Source organism: Tasmannia lanceolata, unplaced genomic scaffold, assembly GCF_043159265.1.
Source record: "Tasmannia lanceolata isolate RefF3 unplaced genomic scaffold, GAP_Taslan_0.1 ptg000011l, whole genome shotgun sequence".
Taxonomy (NCBI): Eukaryota; Viridiplantae; Streptophyta; class Magnoliopsida; order Canellales; family Winteraceae; genus Tasmannia; species Tasmannia lanceolata.
Genome location: NW_027518688.1, coordinates 25,936,751 through 25,960,313, shown reverse-complemented (window position 1 = coordinate 25,960,313; position 23,563 = coordinate 25,936,751). Strand labels below are relative to the sequence as shown.

At 40.2% G+C, this 23,563-nt stretch overlaps 2 protein-coding genes across 5 annotated transcripts; both read right to left on the bottom strand.

Annotated features, from left to right (window-relative positions):
• Positions 1 to 1,310: 1,310 nt before the first annotated feature.
• LOC143886321 (uncharacterized) lies at positions 1,311 to 8,516 on the bottom strand. 4 transcript variants are annotated; one of them, XM_077390269.1, is made up of 7 exons: positions 8,228 to 8,516; positions 7,717 to 7,757; positions 6,948 to 7,030; positions 4,375 to 4,485; positions 4,177 to 4,270; positions 3,642 to 3,822; positions 1,628 to 2,211 (listed from the first exon to the last, which is right to left on the bottom strand). In XM_077390269.1, the coding sequence occupies exons 3-7, from the start codon at positions 6,966 to 6,968 to the stop codon at positions 2,145 to 2,147; spliced, it is 474 nt and encodes a 157-aa protein (XP_077246384.1). In that variant the 5' UTR covers positions 6,969 to 7,030; positions 7,717 to 7,757; positions 8,228 to 8,516; the 3' UTR covers positions 1,628 to 2,144. The 4 variants fall into 4 exon arrangements, with proteins under 4 accessions (XP_077246382.1, XP_077246381.1, XP_077246384.1 ...); XM_077390268.1 differs by having other exon boundaries at positions 7,717 to 7,794; positions 8,228 to 8,515; XM_077390267.1 differs by lacking the exons at positions 6,948 to 7,030; positions 7,717 to 7,757; positions 8,228 to 8,516 and adding exons at positions 1,311 to 1,581; positions 4,560 to 5,325 and having other exon boundaries at positions 2,135 to 2,211.
• Positions 8,517 to 14,342: 5,826 nt separating this feature from the next.
• LOC143886802 (inactive leucine-rich repeat receptor-like serine/threonine-protein kinase At1g60630) lies at positions 14,343 to 22,557 on the bottom strand. Its single transcript, XM_077390921.1, has 2 exons — positions 20,309 to 22,557; positions 14,343 to 16,169 (listed from the first exon to the last, which is right to left on the bottom strand). The coding sequence occupies exons 1-2, from the start codon at positions 21,612 to 21,614 to the stop codon at positions 15,484 to 15,486; spliced, it is 1,992 nt and encodes a 663-aa protein (XP_077247036.1). The 5' UTR covers positions 21,615 to 22,557; the 3' UTR covers positions 14,343 to 15,483.
• Between the last annotated feature and the right edge of the window lie 1,006 nt (positions 22,558 to 23,563).

Sequence of the window (23,563 nt, the reverse complement as noted above, 5' to 3'; positions counted from 1 at the left end):
GGTTTAATGGGGTAAAAAAATGGGCGAAAATGGAGGAGAGGATGGTGGTGGATGGGATCTGATGAGGGAAGAGGAAGAAATGAAATGGGTTTAACAAAGATGGGGATTCTATGGAGGAGATGGAGATGGGGATTCTATGGAGGAAATAGGGATGGCGGCTTAGAAGGGGGAGAAGAAAATCCACAGAGGGTTTGAGAATGGTGGTGGTCTGGCCGGAATTAATGGAGACCTTGGTCGGTCGGATCGGGGGTTAAAGGGGTTCGCCGGATTTTGTGGAAAATGGTGGTCGGAGAAGATGATGGTGGTAGCAGATGGTAGTGAGGTGGTTGGAGGGGAAGAAGAATGTGGGAAGAAAAGATGGTGGTGTGGATGGGGTCGGTTGATGAAGGTTGCCGGAGAAAGGAAAGATGGCCGGCGGCTCCTTCTTCTCTTCCACTCCTTTCTGTAATGAAGAAAAATGGGCAACCCTCCTCTAAAACCCTAATTCGAAGCATATATAAAGAGAAATGATAAAAAAATATCCCCCTGAGAACACTAACAATCTTCTGGGGAATTTGTACCCACGAATGCGCACAATAAGATGCTCAAAAACTAAAGCCTTCTTCTCATTTTGGGTCCATTCTTCAGGAATTACCTCAACTTTGAGACTTCGACTCTATTTTAGGGACTTTAGGGCCTGGTCAAAATGGGGTGTCTACACATAGACAGGTACTCTGGGTCGGTACTTTTCGGATGTAGATTATGATTTTACCCTCAAATAATTTCTCATAGAGATAGATGTTAGGTATCAGCAAATGGGTTAATGGTAAAAGAGTAATGCTGATGTGTAAATCTCACAGAAAAAGAAAAGAAATTCCTTTTTTCTCTGGCTATATATATATATATATATATATATATATATATATATATATATATATATATATATATATATATTTATTTATTTATTTATTGAAGCACATCTTGTTGGTGTTTGTTCTTCTTCTATTTCGGTGGTGGAGTTTGAGTTAGTGTAAAGCTCGGTTTCACTATCTGAGAAGCGGATATTCTGGTGTTGTGAAATCTCTCTCTTTAAGGGACTGAGTAAGAAGAGGGTAAAAGACTTGAAAAACAAGAAACTCCGCCCAAAATATGATTGATCTTTTACTTATTTTTTAGCCATTTCACTCTCAAGTATTTTGTACCCTCTCAAGTCTCTTTCTCCCATGCACCCTACCCTCTCTCACCACTTGGAGATACTAATTTATGTTGGGAAAAAATCATGGTTGCCAGACATGCCCTAAGGAGAAAAAGTCATACAAGGTAAAAAAGTGGACACACACTCATAGCTACTAACCCCTTGGTATTGGTATTGAACATTCTTTCAAGCATTCACACAAACACATGCAAGCAAGGGTGGATGACATGATTTCTCTAAAAAAGGGGTAAAATAAATGGTGTTGCAATGAATGAAATTATTACAGGAATTCATGTCACCTTCATGGTTCTTTATGTAAGTTGATAAGAGGAATCTCTGCAGTTGGGTTTTGGCAGAAGGGCACATTCCTCATTCGAAATACGGAGACACTACAATCTCGGCCAAGACTGACAGTTGATCCAATGGGCGTTAGAAAGTTGTCCCAGCAGAGAAAAAAAGAAGCAAAGAGTAAAGGGACATTCTACTGTATTGGGGAATTTTTTTATTGTTGTCAAACGTATATCGATTTTCAATCCATATACGTTCGAGGGGGCATGTTAGAATATATGGGATCCAACGGTTGGATTGGGATAAGATCTCACCGTTGGATCATCTTGGAGGTAGATTGGGTAAGTTAGCTAAATGAGGCACGTGGATAAATTAGGCATGTGGATTAGAAGAGGCAATCAAAAGAGATTAGGAAAGTAGATTTGATTAGGATTATTTTCTTCTATACTTATCTTGACCTCCCTTCTATGTTTATCATTTGAGTGTTCTATAAAAACACTCATTGTGCTTAATGTAAATCATTCAACTTTAGTAGAAAATCCTAAATTCTTCATGGTATCAGAGCAGGTAGATTGGATCCCACATATTCTAACAGGGATAGTGGAAGAAAATTAAACACAGTGCTATCATCCCTTGCAGTGTAATTAATAAAATTGCTCTGTGTCCCCTTACCTACTACTCATCAAGCTCTACTTGTTCTGTTGATGGCCAGAGTGAAGTAAATGAGTATCAAACTCCCCATGCTTGACCTAAAGAACACACCAAACCATATGTGGCATAATTAAAAAGTGGGTGCAACATAAGTGCTTATGATTTATTTACAGCTATAGGCCACACAGGAAATTGATGCTAAAGATATCTCAAGTGGGAGTGGGACAATTAGTAGTAGTAGTAGTAGTAGTAGAATGAGTGTACTTTTAGGAGAGACTAGAAAGAGAGAAAAGTTATCTTCTACACCGAAAAAAGGGTGATGATAAATGCAATCGCTATTTTAACCATGGCCACCCCTTTATGTCTTTATGACTACTTACTTTAGTTATAAAACCACTAATTAAAGGGGGTAGGGTCCAGGAAATTAATGGGGCGGATTTATCATTGCACTGGAAAAAAAGTGTCTGATGTTCTTTGAAGTGGAAGTTCTACAGTTTGACTGTGCAGTTTAAGTTGATTCTACCATAGAGAGAATCAAGTTCAGTGCCCCATGGGACCTTGGAATTAGCATCCAAAATTATGGAAACATCTATCCCATTCGGTGTGATAAATGGACTTACTTTCAACCCAATTAAAAGCCAGAAAATGAACAGTAGAGAATATATTGATCTCTTTCAATCACCAAAATCCAGTGATGCATAATGCAGCTGGGATCAAAGATGGTGGGCCCCACATTTGAATATCTAATCTGCGACTCTGCGTTGATTCAATACACATTTGGCACTAAAGTGACTTAGAAACTATGAGGAGCTTTTATATAAGATATGAAAAAGGACCAATATGACTGGACCCACCCAAACAATGTCAGCATGATCAAAACCATTCATTCAAGGAGGCTAACAAGGAGGTCAGGAGGTGCCATAGCTCAACTGGGATTGACATCAGAAGGCAGGGGTGGCTATATTGCTGGGAAGCATATGGAAACGCATGGTATGCCATTGGTATAAGAAAGTTACTTATCTGGCAATCCTTACCTTCTCATTATAGGATTTAAATTGAATTGTAACTCAATTTTTCCATTTTCAGGCTGCCAATTGAGTAGTTAGGATTATCCATTTATAGCAATTTTTCGCTCCGGCACCAGCCTGATCACCCTCTTTCCCCTCCCTAACTCTCCTCGAAATATAGGGCAGAAAGATCTAAATCATACTGTGTTAGAATATGTGAGATCTCATCGTTGGATTGGGTCGAGATTCACCGTTCGAACATCTTGGTGGTAGATTAGGCAAGTTGCTTAAATGGGGTAGCTTAGATAGATTAGGCTGGTCTATCTAGGCTACTCCATTTAACCAACTTGCCTAATTGGCCGCCAAGATGATCCAACGGTGAATCTCAACCCAATCAAATGATGAGATCTCACATATTCTAACATACTGCCAGCACGTGGGTGCGCCTATTTAGGAGCTCACAATAATTCTTGTTCAAGCACAGTAACATTTCCATAGTTTGAGAACACACAGGCACTTACACGGTTGCGAAGATGAGGAGGACCTTCCTTGGGTGGATGCCTATAAAGCGACTGAATCTCTTATGTCGCCCATCGCTGACCTCTGCAAGATTGCAGCTATTGGTTGAAGTGGAGATCATCGAAACCAGAGGTTTGTTGGATATCAGTGGCTGCTTCAATGAATCCAACTGAGAACTCGCAACTGCAAGAAGATTAAAATGTTGGTCTCTAATCCAAGAAGAATAAAACCACAAGAACATCTTTTTCTGCATGTTTTTACTCGTTCTATGTTATGGCTAAACATTAGCAAGATGATGGTCATAGTGGCCATTAAAGTCAAATTACAAAGGTTATCAACTCAAACATAATTCATGAGGAGTGATCAGCTCCCTGTGTTGATAATGATATGGGTACCATTCTTTATTTTAAGCCATTTGTAGGCAGAACAAAAGGAAAAACAGAGAAGTAAGGAGAAGGAGCATGACCAATTTCTCCAATTGAAATGTTAATAAGAAAAATAACACATTGACATACTAAAGTAATTATAATTCTATACCTTTTACTACAAGCTTCTTAGATGATTCATCTACATCATGTTCCTCACCGTTCCTTCTGTCAATCCGAGAAGAGCCCTTACGGGAAAGAGCTTTCTATTAAAAAGAATAAGGAAAAATTAAGAAAATTGAGTTTAATAACTTCAATGCAACCATATAAATCATCTGTAAAAGAACTATACTAAACAAAATCTACTTACAGTCATCTTTGGACTTCCTGAGCTTATTTCTGAAGATTGTGCCAGGCACTCAATATCTAAGACTACAGTGCCAGATTTATCCATAGAAGAAGTTTGGTTCTGCAAGAAATCCTGCAATTTCTAAAAGTCAATATAATGTATGTTGAAAAAAACAAAAATGCAAGATATACTCCAAAGAAACTCACAATTGAAAAACCAAACCATTTAGGCTTATCAGGGGAATGTGTTTTCAGGAAGCATATAGGTCTTGAAAATTCATCTTCACCCCCCACCATACACAGAGCATAATTCTACTCTTTGCAAATGTGGGCCGTTGACAATACAACAGATAAATAATAGCTTGGATAGTCTGATACTGTTCCAAAATTTGGGATAGGGATTTGCTAGCGAATTTCATGGAAAGCCATTTCGCGGCTGGCTTTTGCATGTGAGAACAGAAACACAGGCTGACTTTTTGGCAGATTTTGTCCTTTTCATTTAATTCATCTGAGGTGGCTGTTCTCACATGCAAAAGCCAGACGTTCGCTAGCAAATCCCTTCGGAATATGAACCTACAAATATGTTGTCGAACCAGATTGACGGCCAGGATAAGCATATGCATGCCACTGTGATATGGAGGGGCACATAGTCTTCCATCCCATGTGAGTGTACAAAACTTTTGTGCAAAAAAAATATTGGGAATTTTCAACAAGCATTAGAAGTTGCCCGTGAAGACACAGTGAGGGGTCTTAATTCAATTTAAAACATAATCTGAACAAAGATTTGCCCAATGGCACAATCGTTTATTTATTTGGTGATCATGATCGTTAATTTTGTGGGCCATAAGATGTTAATCCATCTCTACCAGTCCCACCCGTCTGCATCACGAATCACGTGACATGGTCCCTCCATGTATAAGAGCTCTAGCTGAGGACATTACTTTTGATATCTGCAGGTAGGGGTTTGCTAGGGGCCATCGGAAGAAGGCATTTCACAGACCGGCTGCTGTATGAGAGAACAGCCACATAGGATGAATTAAATGAATAAGAGAAAAAGTGAGCCTATGTGGCTGCTCTCTCGTGCAGTAGGTCGGTTCGAGTAATACCTTCTGAGATTGTCCCTAGTAAATCCCCTGCAGGTATATTACTGGAAAGCGCCGGCCATAATTGTTTGTTTCGCTCTCACGTAAGTGCGGAGAATGCTTTAGTAAAAACATTCAGGCATGCCCTACTACATCAGAGCGGATCCCACATTTGAATGATCCGAACCGTCAATTTGATAGGCGATGCTTTGGATTCCCTTCAAACAAAAAATGATGTAAATCATATAATCATCCCTTCTAACAATTAGGGGTGCAACTAGGGTCGGGTTGAGGCTAACACTAGCCCAACCCGAGATAGCATTCCCTTGACCCTAACCCAACCCAACCCGAACCTCAGGTTGAGGATGGTCAACCCTAACCCAACCTGCCTCTAAATCTCTCAACCCTAACCTAACCCATCTGACCCTAAATCGGGTTGGGTTTGGTTCGAGTTGAGGCTAACCCTAGCCCAACCTGAGATAGCATTCCCTCAACCCTAACCCGACCCAACCCAAACCTCAGGTTGACTAGCATTCCCTCAACCCTAACCCGACCCAACCCAAACCTCAGGTTGAGGATGGTCAACCCTAACCTAACCTGCGTCTAAATCTCTCAACCCTAACCCAACGCATCTAACTTGTAATCGGGTCGGGTCGGGTTCGGTTCGGTTTCCCCGAGGGCAAAACAGAAAAATACAACAAAAAAAACATAACCCAAAGAAAATCAAGATAAAATTAGAGGATGGAGGTTGGGGTTCGGGTCGGGTTGTCAAGGCCTCAACCCTCACCCAACCTGAAATTAAATCGGGTTGGCCTTTCCCAACCCAACCCAAGGAAATGCCAACCCAACCCGAGTCAAAATTGGGTTGAACCCGTCGGGTTTGGGTTGAGCCCGACCCAAGTTGCATACCTACTAACAATATGTACCTTTTGTTTTTTAATGTCAACAATTACCTAGATGTAATTTTTTACCGTTAATATTTGACGTGGAAAACTACGTATAATTTGATCACAGAACCCATTCTTGTTAGGTAAACTGGGATCGAACCTCCGACCTCAAGGTTGAGATACAAAGCCTCAATCGTTAACAGGCAGGACCCAATTTAGCGTGAGTTTTTTGACATAAGGGCTGGACATGTCAAATGGACGGCCCAGATCATTTAATAGGTAGGACCCATATAGTACTACAATGTGGTCACGCCCATTACTCCACATTAGTAAAACAATTGGGACCAGCGACAAAAAAGGGAGTCCCTTTTCTATCACACGGGGGCACATTTGCTACCCGAGAAGGCAACAAACTTGCTTCCCATGTACTACCAAAATATTGCCAGGCGGTTGGACCCCATGAAATGATATGTATTACAATGTGGTCACGCCCCTGTAATAAACTAAATATCAAGGGTATGACACCTACATTTTGGCCCTTGCCACCAATCAAATTGTATAGAAATGTAGCAAAAGGGAGGTGGGAGGTGGGTGGCAATACATCATAGGGAGTAATTTTCACTTACTTGGGTGGAAACTTCCTCCATTTCAACTTTTCAAGGATGGCGAGATCACGAGACGACCCTTCCTAAAGCCAAACTTACACCAACTGCGGGGAAAGAAAAGTAAAGAAAGTGAGCTTGTTAGACATGAATGAAATGAAAAAGCTACATGCAAGTGAGCAAGAGTGCGAAGATAAAATGCAAAAGGGAAAAGCTGAAATGAAAAAGTTGTTCTATCGTAGCTTCGTGACTATTTCCTCTAAAAGGCACAGAAGTATAAGTTAGTCTCAGTAAATGCGATTAACAACCACAATTCCTGCTGAATGCTGTAAATAAAATTTCCATAGAATGATCCTAGACCATAGATTCATAAACCCTCATTTAGGAATCTGCTAAGAAAATATAGACCGTTGATTTTCATAGTCCCTAGTCTAACACCATGTGGGCATCTACATGATCATGACCCTAGATCATAACATCTTCCCTTGTGGGGGGCGCCCCAAAATTGAGCATTAGCATAGAAACGAACTGTTCTGCTAGTCGATCTAATCTCTTCAGGCCAGACGCAAGGCCTGCCAAGTGGAATTTCCAATATGGGGCCGACCAAATGAAGGGTTGTGATTTTCCAGTACATGAGATTTTCTCATGTCATTTCCACTATGGGGCCGACCAAATGAAGGGTCAATATCACTCTAATGTGATTTAGGTGGGCCCAGATAGGCTTCAGGTGATGTATGATATAGAGAAAAGCACAAAGAAAATCCAAAAAAAAAGTTCTCACATACTACTTTACCTGGGAAAGATCTCAATCGATGCCAATAGGAAGAACAGCTTCTGCCATTAACAAGGAGATAAGCAGACAAATGCTAATCTGAGAATCCAAAGAGAAGATTATAAATTAAATAACTAGTTAGTGGAAAAAGGGGAGTTTGTTTGGGCAGAAAGAGCATAAGATAATTTCTAGCTTAAACAAAATCTATTCTGAAGATAAAGAAAACCACCATTTCTGGAAGATTAAGGCGAAGAAAGGCTTCTGAAAACAATGAAAACACATCTCGGTTTAAAATATTTATTTAAGAATCTCAAAATGTAAATCAAAGATATGCTTATATCTAAAAGTGGAACTACAAATCTAGACAGACAGCATTCCACAAAAACCCTTCTTTTTTTTCTTTTTTTTTTACACCGAGAACGAATCAAGTAAAAGAAGAAAATGTAAGAAATCAGAACTTTCATCAGCTAAAAATTTACATCTTTTGGAGATGCTCAGGTTGAAGAGCTTAAAAGAAATATGGAAAATTAACCTGAAGAAAGGAATAGAGATCTCAACGGTTCTTTATATCCGCCATTAAAGCTCCTCAAACGAGCGACTTTTTCAAGGACACAAGTAGAAACCTGCCCCCACTGTATAGTAAGTAATCTCCAGACAGGAAAATATAAAGTTGGGATTCTAATGGGGGCGATGAAGAGAGAGAGAGAGGGATTCAGAAATATAAAGTCTGTATAAGTTTTATGAGAGGTTGCAGTAAATTAATGCGCTTTTATTATGTGTCATGTTAGTGGTAAGTGGGTTGATGATGTGGCATTCTCACTGTACTTGTATTTAAGTTAATGTATTTCAATGAAATGAGGGAGGAAGAAGAAATTTACAGCACGGAGGAAACTTTGTTCTAAGAGAGTCATAGTTCCTCTCAATTTGAGCCGCTAAGAGGTCCGGTTGCCTCAAATCAACATTTTCCTGTCTTTTGTCTTTAATTTTTTGTTTATTTGCGTTACGGCTTATTAGGCACGTAACACCCAGATCGAAAAGGAAGGCCGAGTTATCTAATTCACTTGACTAAGATAAGTAGAATGTCTAATGCCATTTTTACTAGATGAGGAAGTTGTGGTACAAATTTGAGAGAGACAACTTGGACTTAAAAATGGGCAATCCTTAGCCAAATGTTCTTGGAAAATAAGGGTTTGGAAATTGTGAATGAAATTATGTTCCACCTAACCCCTTTTTCATGACCACATATCTTTCCGGCTAATGAATGGAAAATCTTACCGTGTTTCGTGAAGTAAAAGTTTCATTTTATTTAACAAAAGCTACACCGACTGGCTGCGATCCACGAATAATAGAAGGGATATTTTTGAAGAATTTTGATGATGAAATACAGGAGTGGCAAAGAGATAGAGAAATTGGATGGTTATGGTCATGGGAATGTTAAAAATGTGGTCAGAATATAATAAAGAAAATGATAAAATGCGCCCCTTTTCATCACATGGGACACCCAGCAGCGTACGTGACAATCAAATCCCTTGTATCCTTCTGACGTGAAGTACATCAGCCCTCTGCAGTCATTGATACACTGCTGCTGGGTGTCCCTAGTGATGAAAAGGGGTGTATTTATCATTTCCCTATAATAAATAGAATTGGGAAAACATAAACGATGATCCATTCAATTTACTTGTGGCCCACATTCGTCAAGAGTTATCTTCAAATTGAAGGGTTTGAATCAAAAGTTATCTTCTAGATATGCCATGGTCTAGTGATTGAATCATTGGCTTCAAACATATGTAGAAAAAACAGATAAGGGTCCAAATTTGACTAGCAAATGGTGCACACTAATGGCTCGGGTTGAGTTCGGGTCAGGTTGGGTTGAGTTCGGGTCGGGTTCGGGTTCGGGTTGAGTTTTCCCAACCTGGGTTGACTGCTTGGGCAGCCCGAACTTAGTGAAACTTGACATTTTTTTATTTTTATTTTTTTAGTAAACTTAAAAACTCTAGTTGGGCTGGGTTTAGGTTGGGAAAAAGGGTTTCTCGGGCCACGTTGAAACTCATCGGGTTGGAACTCGAGTTCGGGTTCGGGTTGAATAAATGGCTCCTCGAGTTCGGGTTCGGGTTGGCCTCAACCCGACCCAACCCAACCCGAGTTGCACCCCTAGTTATTTCCCCTACCCACTAACACAGAGTCAGGACCTCGTAGTCGGATCCCAGTTATCAGGGTCTGGTATGGGGATTTACTGGATACAAGAACGGTATAAATCTGCCATTTTTTAGGGCATCGATAAATATTAGCTGTTGCAACCAATAAAAAATCAATGGTTGTAATCAACTATGATGATCCGACAGTATCCGATTCAAAATGGATCATGACCCGGCATGAAAGAATGTAAGATACATGGAATTTTCGATTCGGATCCAACGCTTGTGGTCCGATATTATTTTGGATCCATTGAGACCACACTTCACAGGGAGGAGAATGCACTTTCCCAGCTGGAACACGAGGGCATTTGTGTCATTTAGTTGAGACATTGTCCAAAAAATTAATAATATCCCTCGTACAGAAAAAGTTACTTGCTTTTTCCTATAGCACCACATAAGGGTGTCAATTTTGGCTCGGGCTCGGAAGCTCGCTCGAGCTCGGCTAGCACCACATTAGGGTGTCAATTTTGGCTCGGGCTCGGAAGCTCGCTCGAGCTCGGCTCGAATCCTTAACGAGCCGAGCCGAGCCCGATTTAGGCCAGGCTCGGCTCGGCTTGGCTCGTTAAGGCTCGTTAAGAATTTAATATATATATATATATTGTATTAATATATACACTAAAAGGGTTGTCTAGGGAATGAAAGGGGGAGGCAAAATATGTCACTTCATTTTTGGAACCCCATTTGTTACTTGAACCACCCCCCATAGTGTAAAAAAAGTAGTCAAATTACACTAGATAGGGGTGTCCAGGGAAGATGAGGGGTGTGAACTTAATATAACCCGAGCTCGGTAAGGCTAGGCTCGCCAGCCGAGCCGAGCCGAGCCAGAGCCTGGTTCGAGCTCGAGCTGAGCTTTTGAGCTTAACGAGCCGAGCCGAGTCAAGCCTGGCCAAGCTCGGCTCGGCTCGTTTACACCCCTAGCACCACAAGTAGTTTATCTTTTCAAAAATGACAACCATTTCAAGTCGGTGATAAAGCTACAAAAAGTGACAATGACTAATCAAAGATAAGTGATGCTTTCATTACTATAATATAACACCTGGAAGTATCATATCATATCAAGGTTCCCTCTATTCCCCTGCTTTCGTCTCCTATTTATATTTATTTGCAAAACAAATAAGACATGCTTTTCCATTTAAAGTGAATGAGAAGATGACCCATATCTCCATAAATTAGTCCTTAGGAGCTTGTCACTAGCGACTCAATTGATGGTCTTCATAGGACAAGGGGGGATGGATCTATATTTGATTTATAGACATTCTCATTGTTTGGTCTAGAAAGGATTGGGACCTTTTGGATACCTTTGCAAATAATAATATTTGAAAATTATTATTTAAGTTAAATCTGATAATCCGCAACCCTTTCCTTACTTCTCAAACCCAAGACCGTACACTGAGAAAAACCCGAGAAGAAACGCCAAGAAGAAACTCTCTCTCTCTCTCTCTCTCTCTCTCTCTCTCCCCTTGAGGCACCCCAAGGCTGCCGCTACTCTTGCCATCTCACACACCTTTCACGTTGATAAAAATGTTGGTTTTATACTTAGGTTATTAGAAACCAAAAGAGACGTGCTTTCTAAACTTTTCTTCCCATCGACACTAGGAAACAAGGCAACTTTCCAACAATCTCCCTCCTTCCACGAGGAAGTAACGTGGACTATCTCACCCCTCCACCCGGTGGCAACGTGGGAATAACGAGATAACTACACCGGGGTTTCCGAGATCTTCCCCGAGGGACATCCAGCCCTCGGAGGCAAACCAAGGTTACCACGCCCTAGCTCTAATACCATTTGTAGGAAAATAACCGGGTAGAACTCGCCCCTGAAAACTAGCTATTAGAGGGAGGATGCCCATTCCCTTATAACCCAGCCCCATGACTTTAACGATTGGGGACTATTTGCTTTTGCGTGGAACCCCAACAATCTTGGTATTAGAGCTAGGGCGTGGTAACCCTAGTTTGCCTCCGAGGGCGGGAATGTCCCTTGGGGAAGATCTTAGAAACCCCGGTGTAGTTATCTCATAGTTCCCACGTTGCCACCACGTGGAGGGGCGAGATGGTCCACGTTGCTTCTGCGTGGAGGGGGAGTTGTTAGAGTTCCACGCAAAAGCAAATAATCCCTCATCGGTGCAGTGATAGGGCTAGGGCTGAGTTATAAGGGAATGGGCACACTCCCTCTAATAGCTAGCTTTTAGGGGCGAGTTCTACCCGGTTATTTCCTCACAATAGACATTCTCATTGTTTGGTCTAGAAAGGATTGGGACCTTTTGGATACCTCTAAAAATTATTTGCAAATAATATTATTTGAAATTATTATTAAAGTTAAATCTGATAATTTGTAAATAACGGTTACAACCGTTTTAAAAAATATTTAGTTTTCGGATACCTCGAAGAGGCCTTAATGTCCCATTTGCAAATAAAATCAACTTAAAATAATTTTATTTAACAACAATATGGAGTATAAACTATAAGAAGAAAAAATTAAAGTAATTAAGACATAATAGGATGTTTAAAACAAAATTTTGATTTTATATATCACCAAAACTGAGGTTTGGAAAGTAGGAACCTGGACTTGACTCGGTGACAAGAAGCTAGTTTGAAAAAGAAAATCAACTCCCTCGTGTCATTATTAACCTTAGCGGCATTCTTGTCCACATTGGTATTTTGCATTACATGTCAACCAAAACTCCTTTAAATGTCCTGAGTTAATTATGACTGCATCAATCTAATACTTAGCCATGTCAACCGTGAACTCAATGGCGCCACACTGAGTCAACAAGGATGTGTTTTTGTAGTGTCTTGAACTAGTGAATATACCAAATGACAGGGGAAAGATGCTATACTCAGAAGAGACACTCGTGATTAGGCACAGCCGTGTGACCTTACCATGGTTTAGGTCTTTCAAAGGCAAAATGATCATGTCAACCCAATTCATCAGTCCTTGATAATTGGGTGAGGTTCATTAGGTTGAAATGATTAATTTGCCCTTCAAATTTCCAATCACATGAAAGCAGATGATACTGTCTAATGTTAATGCCCAATTTGAATGTCTTGTAATAATGTATCTGCCTCAGCTAATACAAGAACCCAATGAAGCCAACATATGGGAGCTTAAGTTAGGCCTTGGAGATCATCATTCTGAGCCAATGGAGATCAAACATGATTGAAGATAATGACCACAATTGGTTTGTGGAAGCAGCCGAGATTTGTCGCCAAGCCGAATAAAGTTGTGTTGCATTCGAATGATTTTTCCATCAGTTTTTTCTGTTGTCTAAGAATCAAGAAGATTATTATGTAGAAATCTCATATGATTCTCCACCCAATTTGCATGTCCAGGATTTTTACTGCATCAGCTAATACAACCATTCACCTGAGCCAACAGGGGTTTTTTGAATCAGCTAATACAAGCACTCAACTAAGCCAAAATCTGGTACCAAAGCTTGAGTTAGGCCTTGGAGATCGACTATGATTGAAGATCAATAGAGATCAATCATAGTTGATCATTCTGAGCCAATGAAGATCAACTATGAGTCTATGATTGAAGATGATGACCCCAATTGGAGTGTGAAAACAGCCGTGATTTATCGCCAAGTTGAATGATTACCCTAGTAATTTGCATTGCAACAATTATGCTATTCGAAAAAATTTCCCATGAGATTTCTCTATTGTCTAATTTTATGAGGGCCAAATTCTTAAATGTTCGAGCATTCCTCTCTATCCAAATGACTCAGAAAAAAGCCAATAAAACCATCTTCCATAACATTCTTCCCTTGCTAGGCCAGGGCATAAAAAACTAGCTGTCGAGGGCATCCTTGACCAAGAATGGAAACACCCAAGAGACCCGATCAAATTCAGAATTCCAGCTCAAACCTCCCAAGCATACCTGCAATGAATGAACAAGTTGTTCAGAGACTTACGCATCCCCACACGTAAGGCACAATGATCAACGATGAGAATTTCACAACTCAATATAGGTCTTATTAGATGAAATTCAAGAAAAAAAATCAGATGAACGATCCACATCAATCAAGTGGGGGCACTTATGTGGACTTGGTAGCATAAGCAGTTGAGGAAATCACAGATCTGATCTAAATGCATAACTTGGTGACCGAATTTGATTACCGAATTTGAAGAAAATCACAGATCTGATCTAAATCCATAACTTGGTGACCGAAATTGAAATTTCTTTGAAAAGTGTGAATTATTTCAAGTGAAAAATGAACTCTTTATTTTAGAATTAGGGATTGATATCAAAGAAACTATATGAAGATGACTACTTGATCTTCAAACACGAAGGAAAAGAATTCTACGAGCGCAAGAATAAAAAAGACAACACATGATAGAAAAGAATGAATCATGGATAAAATTTTCTAAGAACAAGAGATCGGAGTACAAAACCCTCCTGACTTTACTTTGTGATTCGGATCTAGCACAACGACACTTGATCCGTCCAACGAGGCCCACACTCAGTTACACTTATGGCCCACTAAGTAGTGATGTGTCACCACACATACACTTGTACATACATGAATACATTACTAAAACACACATCTTGACCATTGTAGTCTACACATACAATTACTTGTAACTTCCTTGCACCATGCCCAAGCAAATTCTTGGTAGTAGATCCTCCTTCGTGTCGCACCTAGGCTTGGTTGGGTCTATATCATACCGCCCCCCTCCCCCTCGCCCAACACATACAAACACATGCGCGCGCGCAAAAGAGTTTGTCCTCAAACTTGGGCCTTCCTCACACACAAGGGAGTGAGCAATCTTCATTTCCCTCTTAGCTTCTCCCTTGTTCATCGTCTCTTTCTCCTCAAGCTCCATTGTTGTCAAAACCTTGACTGTAATCTCTCCTTGGCTATTTTCTTTTGTGGGCTGCAAAACCATTGCCAACTATCTTGCTGAACTTTTTGTATAGGAGAGGCTTGGTATCGGCTTTTGCAGATGCATTTTTTATAATCAACAGCCAAAGGGTTTTGCATCTTTCATTGCTGTTACAACATCTGGAATGAGACTACCTTTCCACTTTGAAAGTTTGAAATTCTCTAAACTTTAATCCTATCTGTTGCTACTAGATTCAGTCAACTTCAGCCATAAGCATTCCCTGAGATTGGTGAATCTGGTTCTGAATCTAATGGAGCTCACAATCAATGCAGATCAGGAACTCAATAATTTGTTGAAGCTTAAATTGTAACAGTGCTTACTTGTGCTGAAAGCATTCTTCTTGAATTCTACATCTCTCGTTCAATTTCAGCAAGTGGTTGGCATTTCCACCCACAATTTTAACAAATATCACTAGAATTCATTCTTCTTCTACATTGTTTAATAGTAGTTGGTTCACAAATTCATACGTCACCCACGTGCAAAATCTAGACGATGGGTTTCATAAACCCTAAGTTTTCACTTTAGGGTTCCAAGATATCAACCAATTACAAAAAATTGATTAACAATTCAATCTCCAGACCACCTCCATTTCGACAGAACCAAAAAATAAGCAAAATAACTAATCTATGTGAACCTCGGAGAAAGAAGAAACCCTAGTTTTATACACCAGACTCTACAACGGCTAGTTGAAGAACTCAAACTCAAATTAAAATCAATCCCTCTCGGTAAAACTCAAATGCTCCGATCCATATTCCCTTGGCAAGCTCTGGACGGTATCAGACCACCGCCCAGGTGAATGATCGCTACTATTTGACGACACCTGGGCTTCGGCCCTTGTTTCTCTAATCATCCTCAAAACTTCCTTCATTACAGGCCGGTGCTCGGGAACTTGCGCCACACACGCCATGGCGACATTCAATAGAGCCCCCAATTTCTCCTCGGAGGCCTCATTGCCAGACGACGGATCATCGCCAGATTCCGTCTCCTCCTCGCGGACTGACCGGACCCACCGGGGAATGTCGGCCCCATGCTCTTGGACGAGGTCTTGAAAGGGGGTCTTTCCAGTGAGGAGTTCCAAGAGGAGAACACCAAAGCTATAGACATCACATTGAAGGGAGAAGGATTTTCGGGGATATCTGCATTCGGGGGCTCTGTAGAAAAGCGAAGAAGTAATCCCATTGCCTTCTTCAGGGGAGTCAGGGTTTCGAAATGGAGTGAGGCCATAGTCAGTGAGGCATGACTCAAAGTCTGGACCTAGGAGGACATTGGAGGACTTGAGGTTGCCATGGATTATGCCTGTTGTTTGGTGGAGGTAAACTAGACCTGTTGCTAAATCCTCGGCGATCTTTAGGCAAGATGTCCAGTGAAGTGGCTTCCCGCCGCCGGAAAGTCTTGATCCTGCATTGTGAATTGCAATGGTTAGGAGCGCAATGCAGAGGATAAAGAATCAAAATCAATCCATGTATTAGTCAAAAAATTAGTATATCATGCCAATTTAGAAGTTTTAACAGATGGATGCCAAGTGATGAACTGGCGACTGAATGTAATGCAATAACTGCATAACTGAGCAAAAATGCTTAGTTTTAAAATATGAAAAGTTAATAGAAAATAAATGAACTAGTTTAGAGGTATGTTATGTTGAAGCATAAATGAGTAAATCACACCAACTCTAACAGCTTAAGCTTTTGGGGTAATTGGTAGTTTGAAAAGGTATCATAGCCATTGCCTCGTGGCAGGTCCTAAGTTTAAAAACCCAAGTCCCCCACGGCCAACACAAAAGAGGGGGCACATGTGCCATGTGTTCCAACCCAAAAAAGAGAGGCCACACGTGAGGGGGAGTGTTGAAGTATAAGTGATTAAATAAAACCAACTCTAACAGCTTAAGCTTTTGGAGTAATTGGTTGTTTGACATGGTAGAGTAAGGTTTAGGTTATAACCTTTAAAAGTTCACTAGAAATGAAGCAGAAAGACACTTCAAAAACTAGAATGACTGAGCAGAGAGTGAATGCATACTTCAAAACGTAGAAATAGCAAGCAGGAAGAGTAAAATAGATATTTAGATATTTCTAAAACGCAAGAAGAATTAAAAACAGAGCAAGACATAAATTCTTGGTACCAAGAAATGTCTGCCAAGTGGTTTCCTTATCCGTGACTTCAGTTTAAAAGAAAAACTCCTTACTGGAACTGAATTCTACTATAATTGGCCTGTTCTAATACGGCTAGTGTTGAAATCAAATAGGAAAACAAGCAATGGATAAACCTTATTTCCAATGCTTTGTAAAATCTTTTCAAATCAAGGGTCTATAATTAGCAGTCATTACTAAGAAAAGGGACAGCAAGATGTTGAAAACATCTCGGAACCTCTAGAGGACTGGTTTGGTGGTCCTCCCACCCAGCAATAAATGTGGGTCGTCATATCCATATAATAGAATAATAGATACCATAACCTTCCAGCCAATGGGTCCCACTGCAGGTAGGGCATACGTGCAGAATTGTTTCATCCTGAGCATCTAGTGCCCTGGAAACAGTTGATTAGTGAAAGTTTATGTTGAGGCTCACCATACAATTCTATTCACCTTTCAAATCATGGTCTAAAAGCATCTTATACACTGACGAGTGTGGATTGTTGTTTACCCATAGTCCGTTTAGTTATAATTGTTATGATGAGAAAAGTGTTGTTATAACGCCTCCCATTGGTGCGCTTTAGCAGGACCCAGCGGGACCCAAACATTTAAACGAATGGGAGGCGTTATAACTTATAACAACTTGAGCGCACCAAAAAAATGGTACGCTTAAGCACACCAAACAAGTTTTCTCTTGTTATGATTGTTTGCAAATAGTGGTTATAATAGTCTTAGAAATGATGTAGTTAGTGGGTTCCAAAGAGGCCTTAATGTCCCATTCGCAAATAAGATTAAGACCAAATCTTATTTGCTAATAAGCACCAATTTTTCTGTCAAAGAGGTCCTAAAACTATTGCATTAAAAAATAAATAATCAAAGTCATAGTCTAAAATAGCTTCAAGCATATAGAATCATAGATAATCATAAGTTCATGCATTTCATTAAAAAATGGAAAAAGGGAAAGAGTTACAAAACAAATGGAAAAGAAGAACTCGAGATTGAGAAAAGTAGAAAGAAAAGAAATGGGTTTTGTTTGTAGCAGTAGCTGAAATCTCTTGTCGGAGGTAGGGTAACATATGCCCACTGATAAGTCTCTAATTAGATTTAGCACAAACTTGACAAATCGAATATTTAGGGTTTGCTACAACAACCAAGGAAAAAAAACACCAGATTTGCACAAGAGAAATTGACCACCCTTGGATCTTACGTGAAAGTAAAGTAAAAGTACTGGTAAATTGTAGGTACGACTACGGGACAAACTAACATGGGTGGATATGTCTAATTTCATGCCTCAGTTTCTCAATCAGTTTCTCTTTTATTCGATGTTTGAACGATTCTTTCTGACTGTAGAGATTTTGACTGGAATTGAAAGGAAGAAATAATTTCAGGGTTGGGTGCAGCTAATAGGGAAACTTGTGATTGCATGAAGACCCATTGCTCTGGTGGGCCCACCTTAGAGAGATAATAGCCACAAGATTGAACCAATCGAGCAATCATTGCATGTGAATAGATGTTTAAAAATGGCAACTGGTGTAGTAAAGACACGAATGTGAGTTTGTTCTACGTATAGAAAAGGCAAAAGCAAATCAAACATGATAAATTGATTTTGATAAAAAAAAAAGATACCTAAATTTAAGGGTGTCATTATCAATGGTTCAGATTTGAATTCACGGGTCGGATCATGCCAGTGAGTCAAGTCTTTAAGTTCCAGGTAAAATCAGCACCAGGGTGGGCCCTGCAAGTTAAACCCATAATAAACAGGTACCACATGGGTGGGCCCCTGTCACACAGGCTTCTAATGTTGGGACAACTAATTGAATTCAGGACTCTGATACAAGGACCCACTGAGCAGTCACAGTACACTTGTTTTAAAATCAAGACGATAGAACTGAAATGGCCCGAGTAAAAGACAATAATGCACTTCAAGCTTCCAAAAACTGTTTTCTAGTAAGAAATCCTTGACAGGGATCATTTCCAGTGGCTTAGGACCGTTTGATCATTGAGAGGCAATGGGATCAGACTGGTGGTGGCCCACTAGATGACAATATAAGTACTAAACGTGTACAATTAGAATTTGCCTAAACATGTTACAGAAGAAAGAAAACACGTTCCAGATCGTCTAATGGCCGAAATAGGGTGCTTCTATTATAGGCATGGTTTAAAATTTCAGTTTCGGTACCGGTTTCGGACCCCTGAAATTTCAAAATTTCCGATACAACAAAGAAAATAATATTTTATTCAATATTAAATTTCGGCCGAAATAAAATACCGTTTCGGTTTTTGGTGATTTCGGTGTCGGTCTCCACTAAAATCCAAAATTTCAGATTTCGGTCCAAATTTAAAACCATGCTTATAAGCTTATAGCTATTGATGATAAAGGACCTAATAATGCACACTTTCTTAACAGTTTTTATTCCTGATAACAGGTGCCTATCAATGCGGAGAACAGAGACTACTCCGAATTTCGGCCAGTCAACTACACCGAATATTGGGTGTGAGTCAAATTTCACAACTGTCCCATTCACATGGATGTGAGGACCACTTAAAGCCTCACGGAAGGACCCACACAACACAAAATTAGACCTAATATGGACACTTATTAAGATTAGACAGCTCTCTAGTAGATTATTCCCCATTGGGACTATTCACAAAGCAGGGGTTTATTTTGAGGGTTTGTTTTATCCTTGTACTAAGACAAACACCAGACCAGATAAACTTATCCAAGCAGGACAGCCAATTCCAGGAAGAGTCTGGTGAACGGCCCCATTAATTTTATTAAAAAACAAAGAGGCCGTTTGGATACATGGATTTTATAATCAGGTATTGCAAAATACGGGATTCCAATTGGATACATAGATTTTATAATCAAGGATTGTAAAATTCAATATTTTACGCGCTAAAACCTGGATTTTACAATCCTGAAGATTGTACTTTAGCTTGATTTTACAATCCTTATATCCAAACAGCCCCAAGGGAATTGATTTTCCAGCTGGTTTGATAATTGATACCGGCACCCCTCTTTTTACTTCAAACTATGATAGGGATCCACCATACATGATAAAGTAGATTTTGTGGGCCCCTAAAAAATCCGATAATCAATGCATTATAAAGTCCTTAGATTCTAAACATTCCAATTCCGACCACCTGAATCTCTACCAAAAAAAGATGCAGCGATCGAATCCGTTCATCTTGTGGGCCACAATGATAAGATGATCCTACGATCTTAAATCAACCCTTGATCTAGAAAAACCTGATAAAGGTCTTAGCTCATCCGATCACAATGACTGTGGGCCACACCAGATCAACGGACCCAATTACCATTCATATTTTTAAAATAAATCAAAGGGTGCCAATATCAAAACAAGGGATGCAAAAACAGAAAAAAAAAAAAAAAAAAGACAGAAGGGGTCGTACCGTGTATGAGGGAGAACAAGCTCCCGTTTGGGAAATAGTCATAGACGAGGAGTCTCTCTTCCTTGGCCTGAAAATAAGCCCTCACCGCCACCAAATTCGGGTGGCGCAACCGCCCCAATACATCCATCTGCCTCCGAAACTCCTCCAAGTTAGGATAATTCGAATCCTTCAATCTCTTCACTGTAACAATAAAACCCGACTCCATTACTGCTTTATAAGTACTCCCCATTGTCCCTCTCCCCAAAGTCTCTGCAGAGGCCTTCAAAAGATCCTCCAAAGTATAAGTCTGTTCAACACCCCCACAAAAAACTAGGCTCCCCAAACCCTCACCTTCCCAAGAAAAACCCCCCTTAGTATTTTCATCTATAACACTAGATGGCCCTTCTCCCCCTTCTCCCCCTTCTCCTCCTTCAATCTTCCCACCCCCTCTTATTATTCCTCTTTCTACTCTTCTTCTTCTACAAAGCCTCAAACAGACTAAAGAACAGATTAATAGGAATAAAAATCCAGAAATGCTGACTACAAGAATAACAATAATCTGCCTCTTGTGGTGATTTTTTTGTTTTGCTGGGTGTGAAGAAACAGGGCTTGTGGAAGGAGGGGAAGAGGGTTTAGACCCATTACAGGGGTTTTGTATTTGTTCTCCACAGAGGTTTAGATTGTTTATAAATGAAGAGTAATTGAATTGAAGGAGAGTTGGAGTGGATGGGATTTCACCGGATAATCTGTTGTTAGAGACATTGAAGTAGATAAGACTAGTTTGATTGAGGGCGGGGATTTGTCCGGTGAGGCGATTATCTTGTAAGAGAAGTATGTAGAGTCTGTTGAGTTTGGTAATCTCCGGCGGGATCTCACCAGAGATTCGGTTTCCGGACAGGACTACGACTTTCAGGCGGTGTAAGCTTGAAATGGAGGAGGGGAATGTGCCGGAAAAGAGGTTGTCATTGAGGAAGAGGGATTTGAGATTGATGAGGCCGGAGAGGTCTGGAATTTTACCAGAGATTGAATTTCCTTTGAAACTCAAAACTCTTAGCTGATCTAGGTCATTTAAACCCTTTTCTGGTAAGCTCCCGTTTAAGTTCAAGAACTCAAGAACAAGCTTGGTGATTCTTCCTTTCGTACATTCCTTGATTCCTTCCCAACTGCAGATATCTGATCCATTTGGCCATGAGAGAATGTTTGAGGGATCGATGGATGATTTCAAGCTTAGAAGCGATTCTGCGTCGGTTGATTTCGCAGAGGGGATGAGAAACAAAAGAAAGATAAACTGGAATGAGAAGAAAAACCTAAAACTAAAGGATTCCATGGAAAAAAAGAAGCTATAAATCAGGAATTTGAAACAGAAAAGCTTTAATTCATTTCTTCAATCTTCTTCCTAGGCTTGAATTTGCATCTTTTTCTTCCTCCTCAGTAAAATAATCAGATCAATGCCATCATATATACCAATGATTCTTCTACTTTTTCACCTACTCTGCTTTTTTTTCCTACCAAAACTACAGAGAAATTACATCAATTCTCAGATCTAACAGCAAAACTAAATCATCTCTCTCCTCTCTGAGGAGCACTTTCTAAAACCCTAGATCACAGGCATTTATGGGAGAGGGAGTTCGGAATCTTCAAAACTCACGTTTTTTTCTCTATTTCTCGCATTTTTCTATTATTATTGAATCTCACGGACAAGAACCGTTCCTTCACGTGAGCTTAACTCAGAGATTTGCAGAGCTCAGAATTTATTTTTTTTACTTCTCTCCTTTGAATATTCTATCTAGTGGAATTAAAAAACCCCGAGATTTCCTCGATTTGCTCAAATCTCTCTTCCTTTGAAAGCTTAAATAGCATGGGATCCAATACATTTCCAGATCGGATTCGACAGAATCGATGAGATTTACGTGTAGACAGAAAAAAAAAAGATCAAAATCAAAGGCTCTAACTTAAATCTACCAAAAAAAAACCTAGAAATGAACTTAAGCTTGGAGCTACAAAACAGAAACCCTAACTTCGAGCTGGAAAAAATAGCGAGGAAGATAATCAAGAAATAAAATCTCAAAATCTCCTTTACTTCGGAAGAAAAATCAGAGCTCCTAACAATAAATCGTGACCAACAGATGCACTTTTAATGCCCGAAAATCCGTTCCTTGATAATCGCAGCTTCTAAACCGTTTCGATACTGGTAAACCCTAATTTGTTAGATCAGAAACCCTAATCTCTGATCCCTCGGTCTCCAAAACCCTAGGAGAGAGAGAGAGAGAGAGAGAGGCATCTATCTGAAATGTCAGGAACTGAGTGACTGAATTAAAAGCTTGGATTGGTTAATCGGGTTGTTGAGCATGTGGGCCACTGGTACACGTGTCGGACATTGTATAGATAACACGTGTAAAGAGACTACTTTAAGTGTGAGAGAACAAGCACAAGTTCGGCATATCGTGGCCATTCGTTCTGCCAGCTGTCGTACAACTTTCTCATCTGGCCCATGCCACGTCACATACAGGCGGGAATCTAAAATTATGATTTCTATTGCTCTTTTTGTCGGCGAAATGTATGACTCCAGCTTGCTAATATTGGAGTATAATTTTTTCGCCCCCTGTAGGATAATGCGGCCCCCTTAACGAGATTTAGGCCATTTGGCATAGGGGTGCAACTTGGGTCAGGTCAACCCGAACCCGACGGGTTCAACCCGATTTTTTGGACGGGTTGGGTTGGGTTGGGTTGGGTACTTGGCAACCCAACCCAACCCGTAACCCGACTTAATGTGGTTCTTTAATGGTCATTGCCCGTGTTTGAGAATTAATTTTGAGTTTAAAATAGATTTTTGAACTCATAATTAAGGCCCCGTTTGATTTGGTTTTGAGTGGTAAATTGATTATTAGATTAGAATTAAATGCCAAATGTTTTCCCAAGGAAATTTATACGAAAATGATTTTTCTGGAGTTCTTGAATGCTAAATGCTCCTCTATTCCTGCCTCTCATCGCATGTATTGTAAAACACTAAAATAGTAGAGCCTGCTTCAACGACCCAACTTCGGAAAAAGGGTCGGGTTGGGGAAAAACAAATTTTGATTGGGTCAGGTTCACGAAACCGGGTTAAGAGTTGGGTTGGGTTGGGTTAGGGTTAGAGGTTGAGGTTTTCGAGTTGGGTTGGGTCGGGCTGGGTTGGCCTCAACCCGACCCGACCCGACCCGAGTTGCACCCCTAATTCGGCGTCAAAATCAGCCCACAATTCACGTTAACAGGTCACATTATCATCTTTTTCCTAAT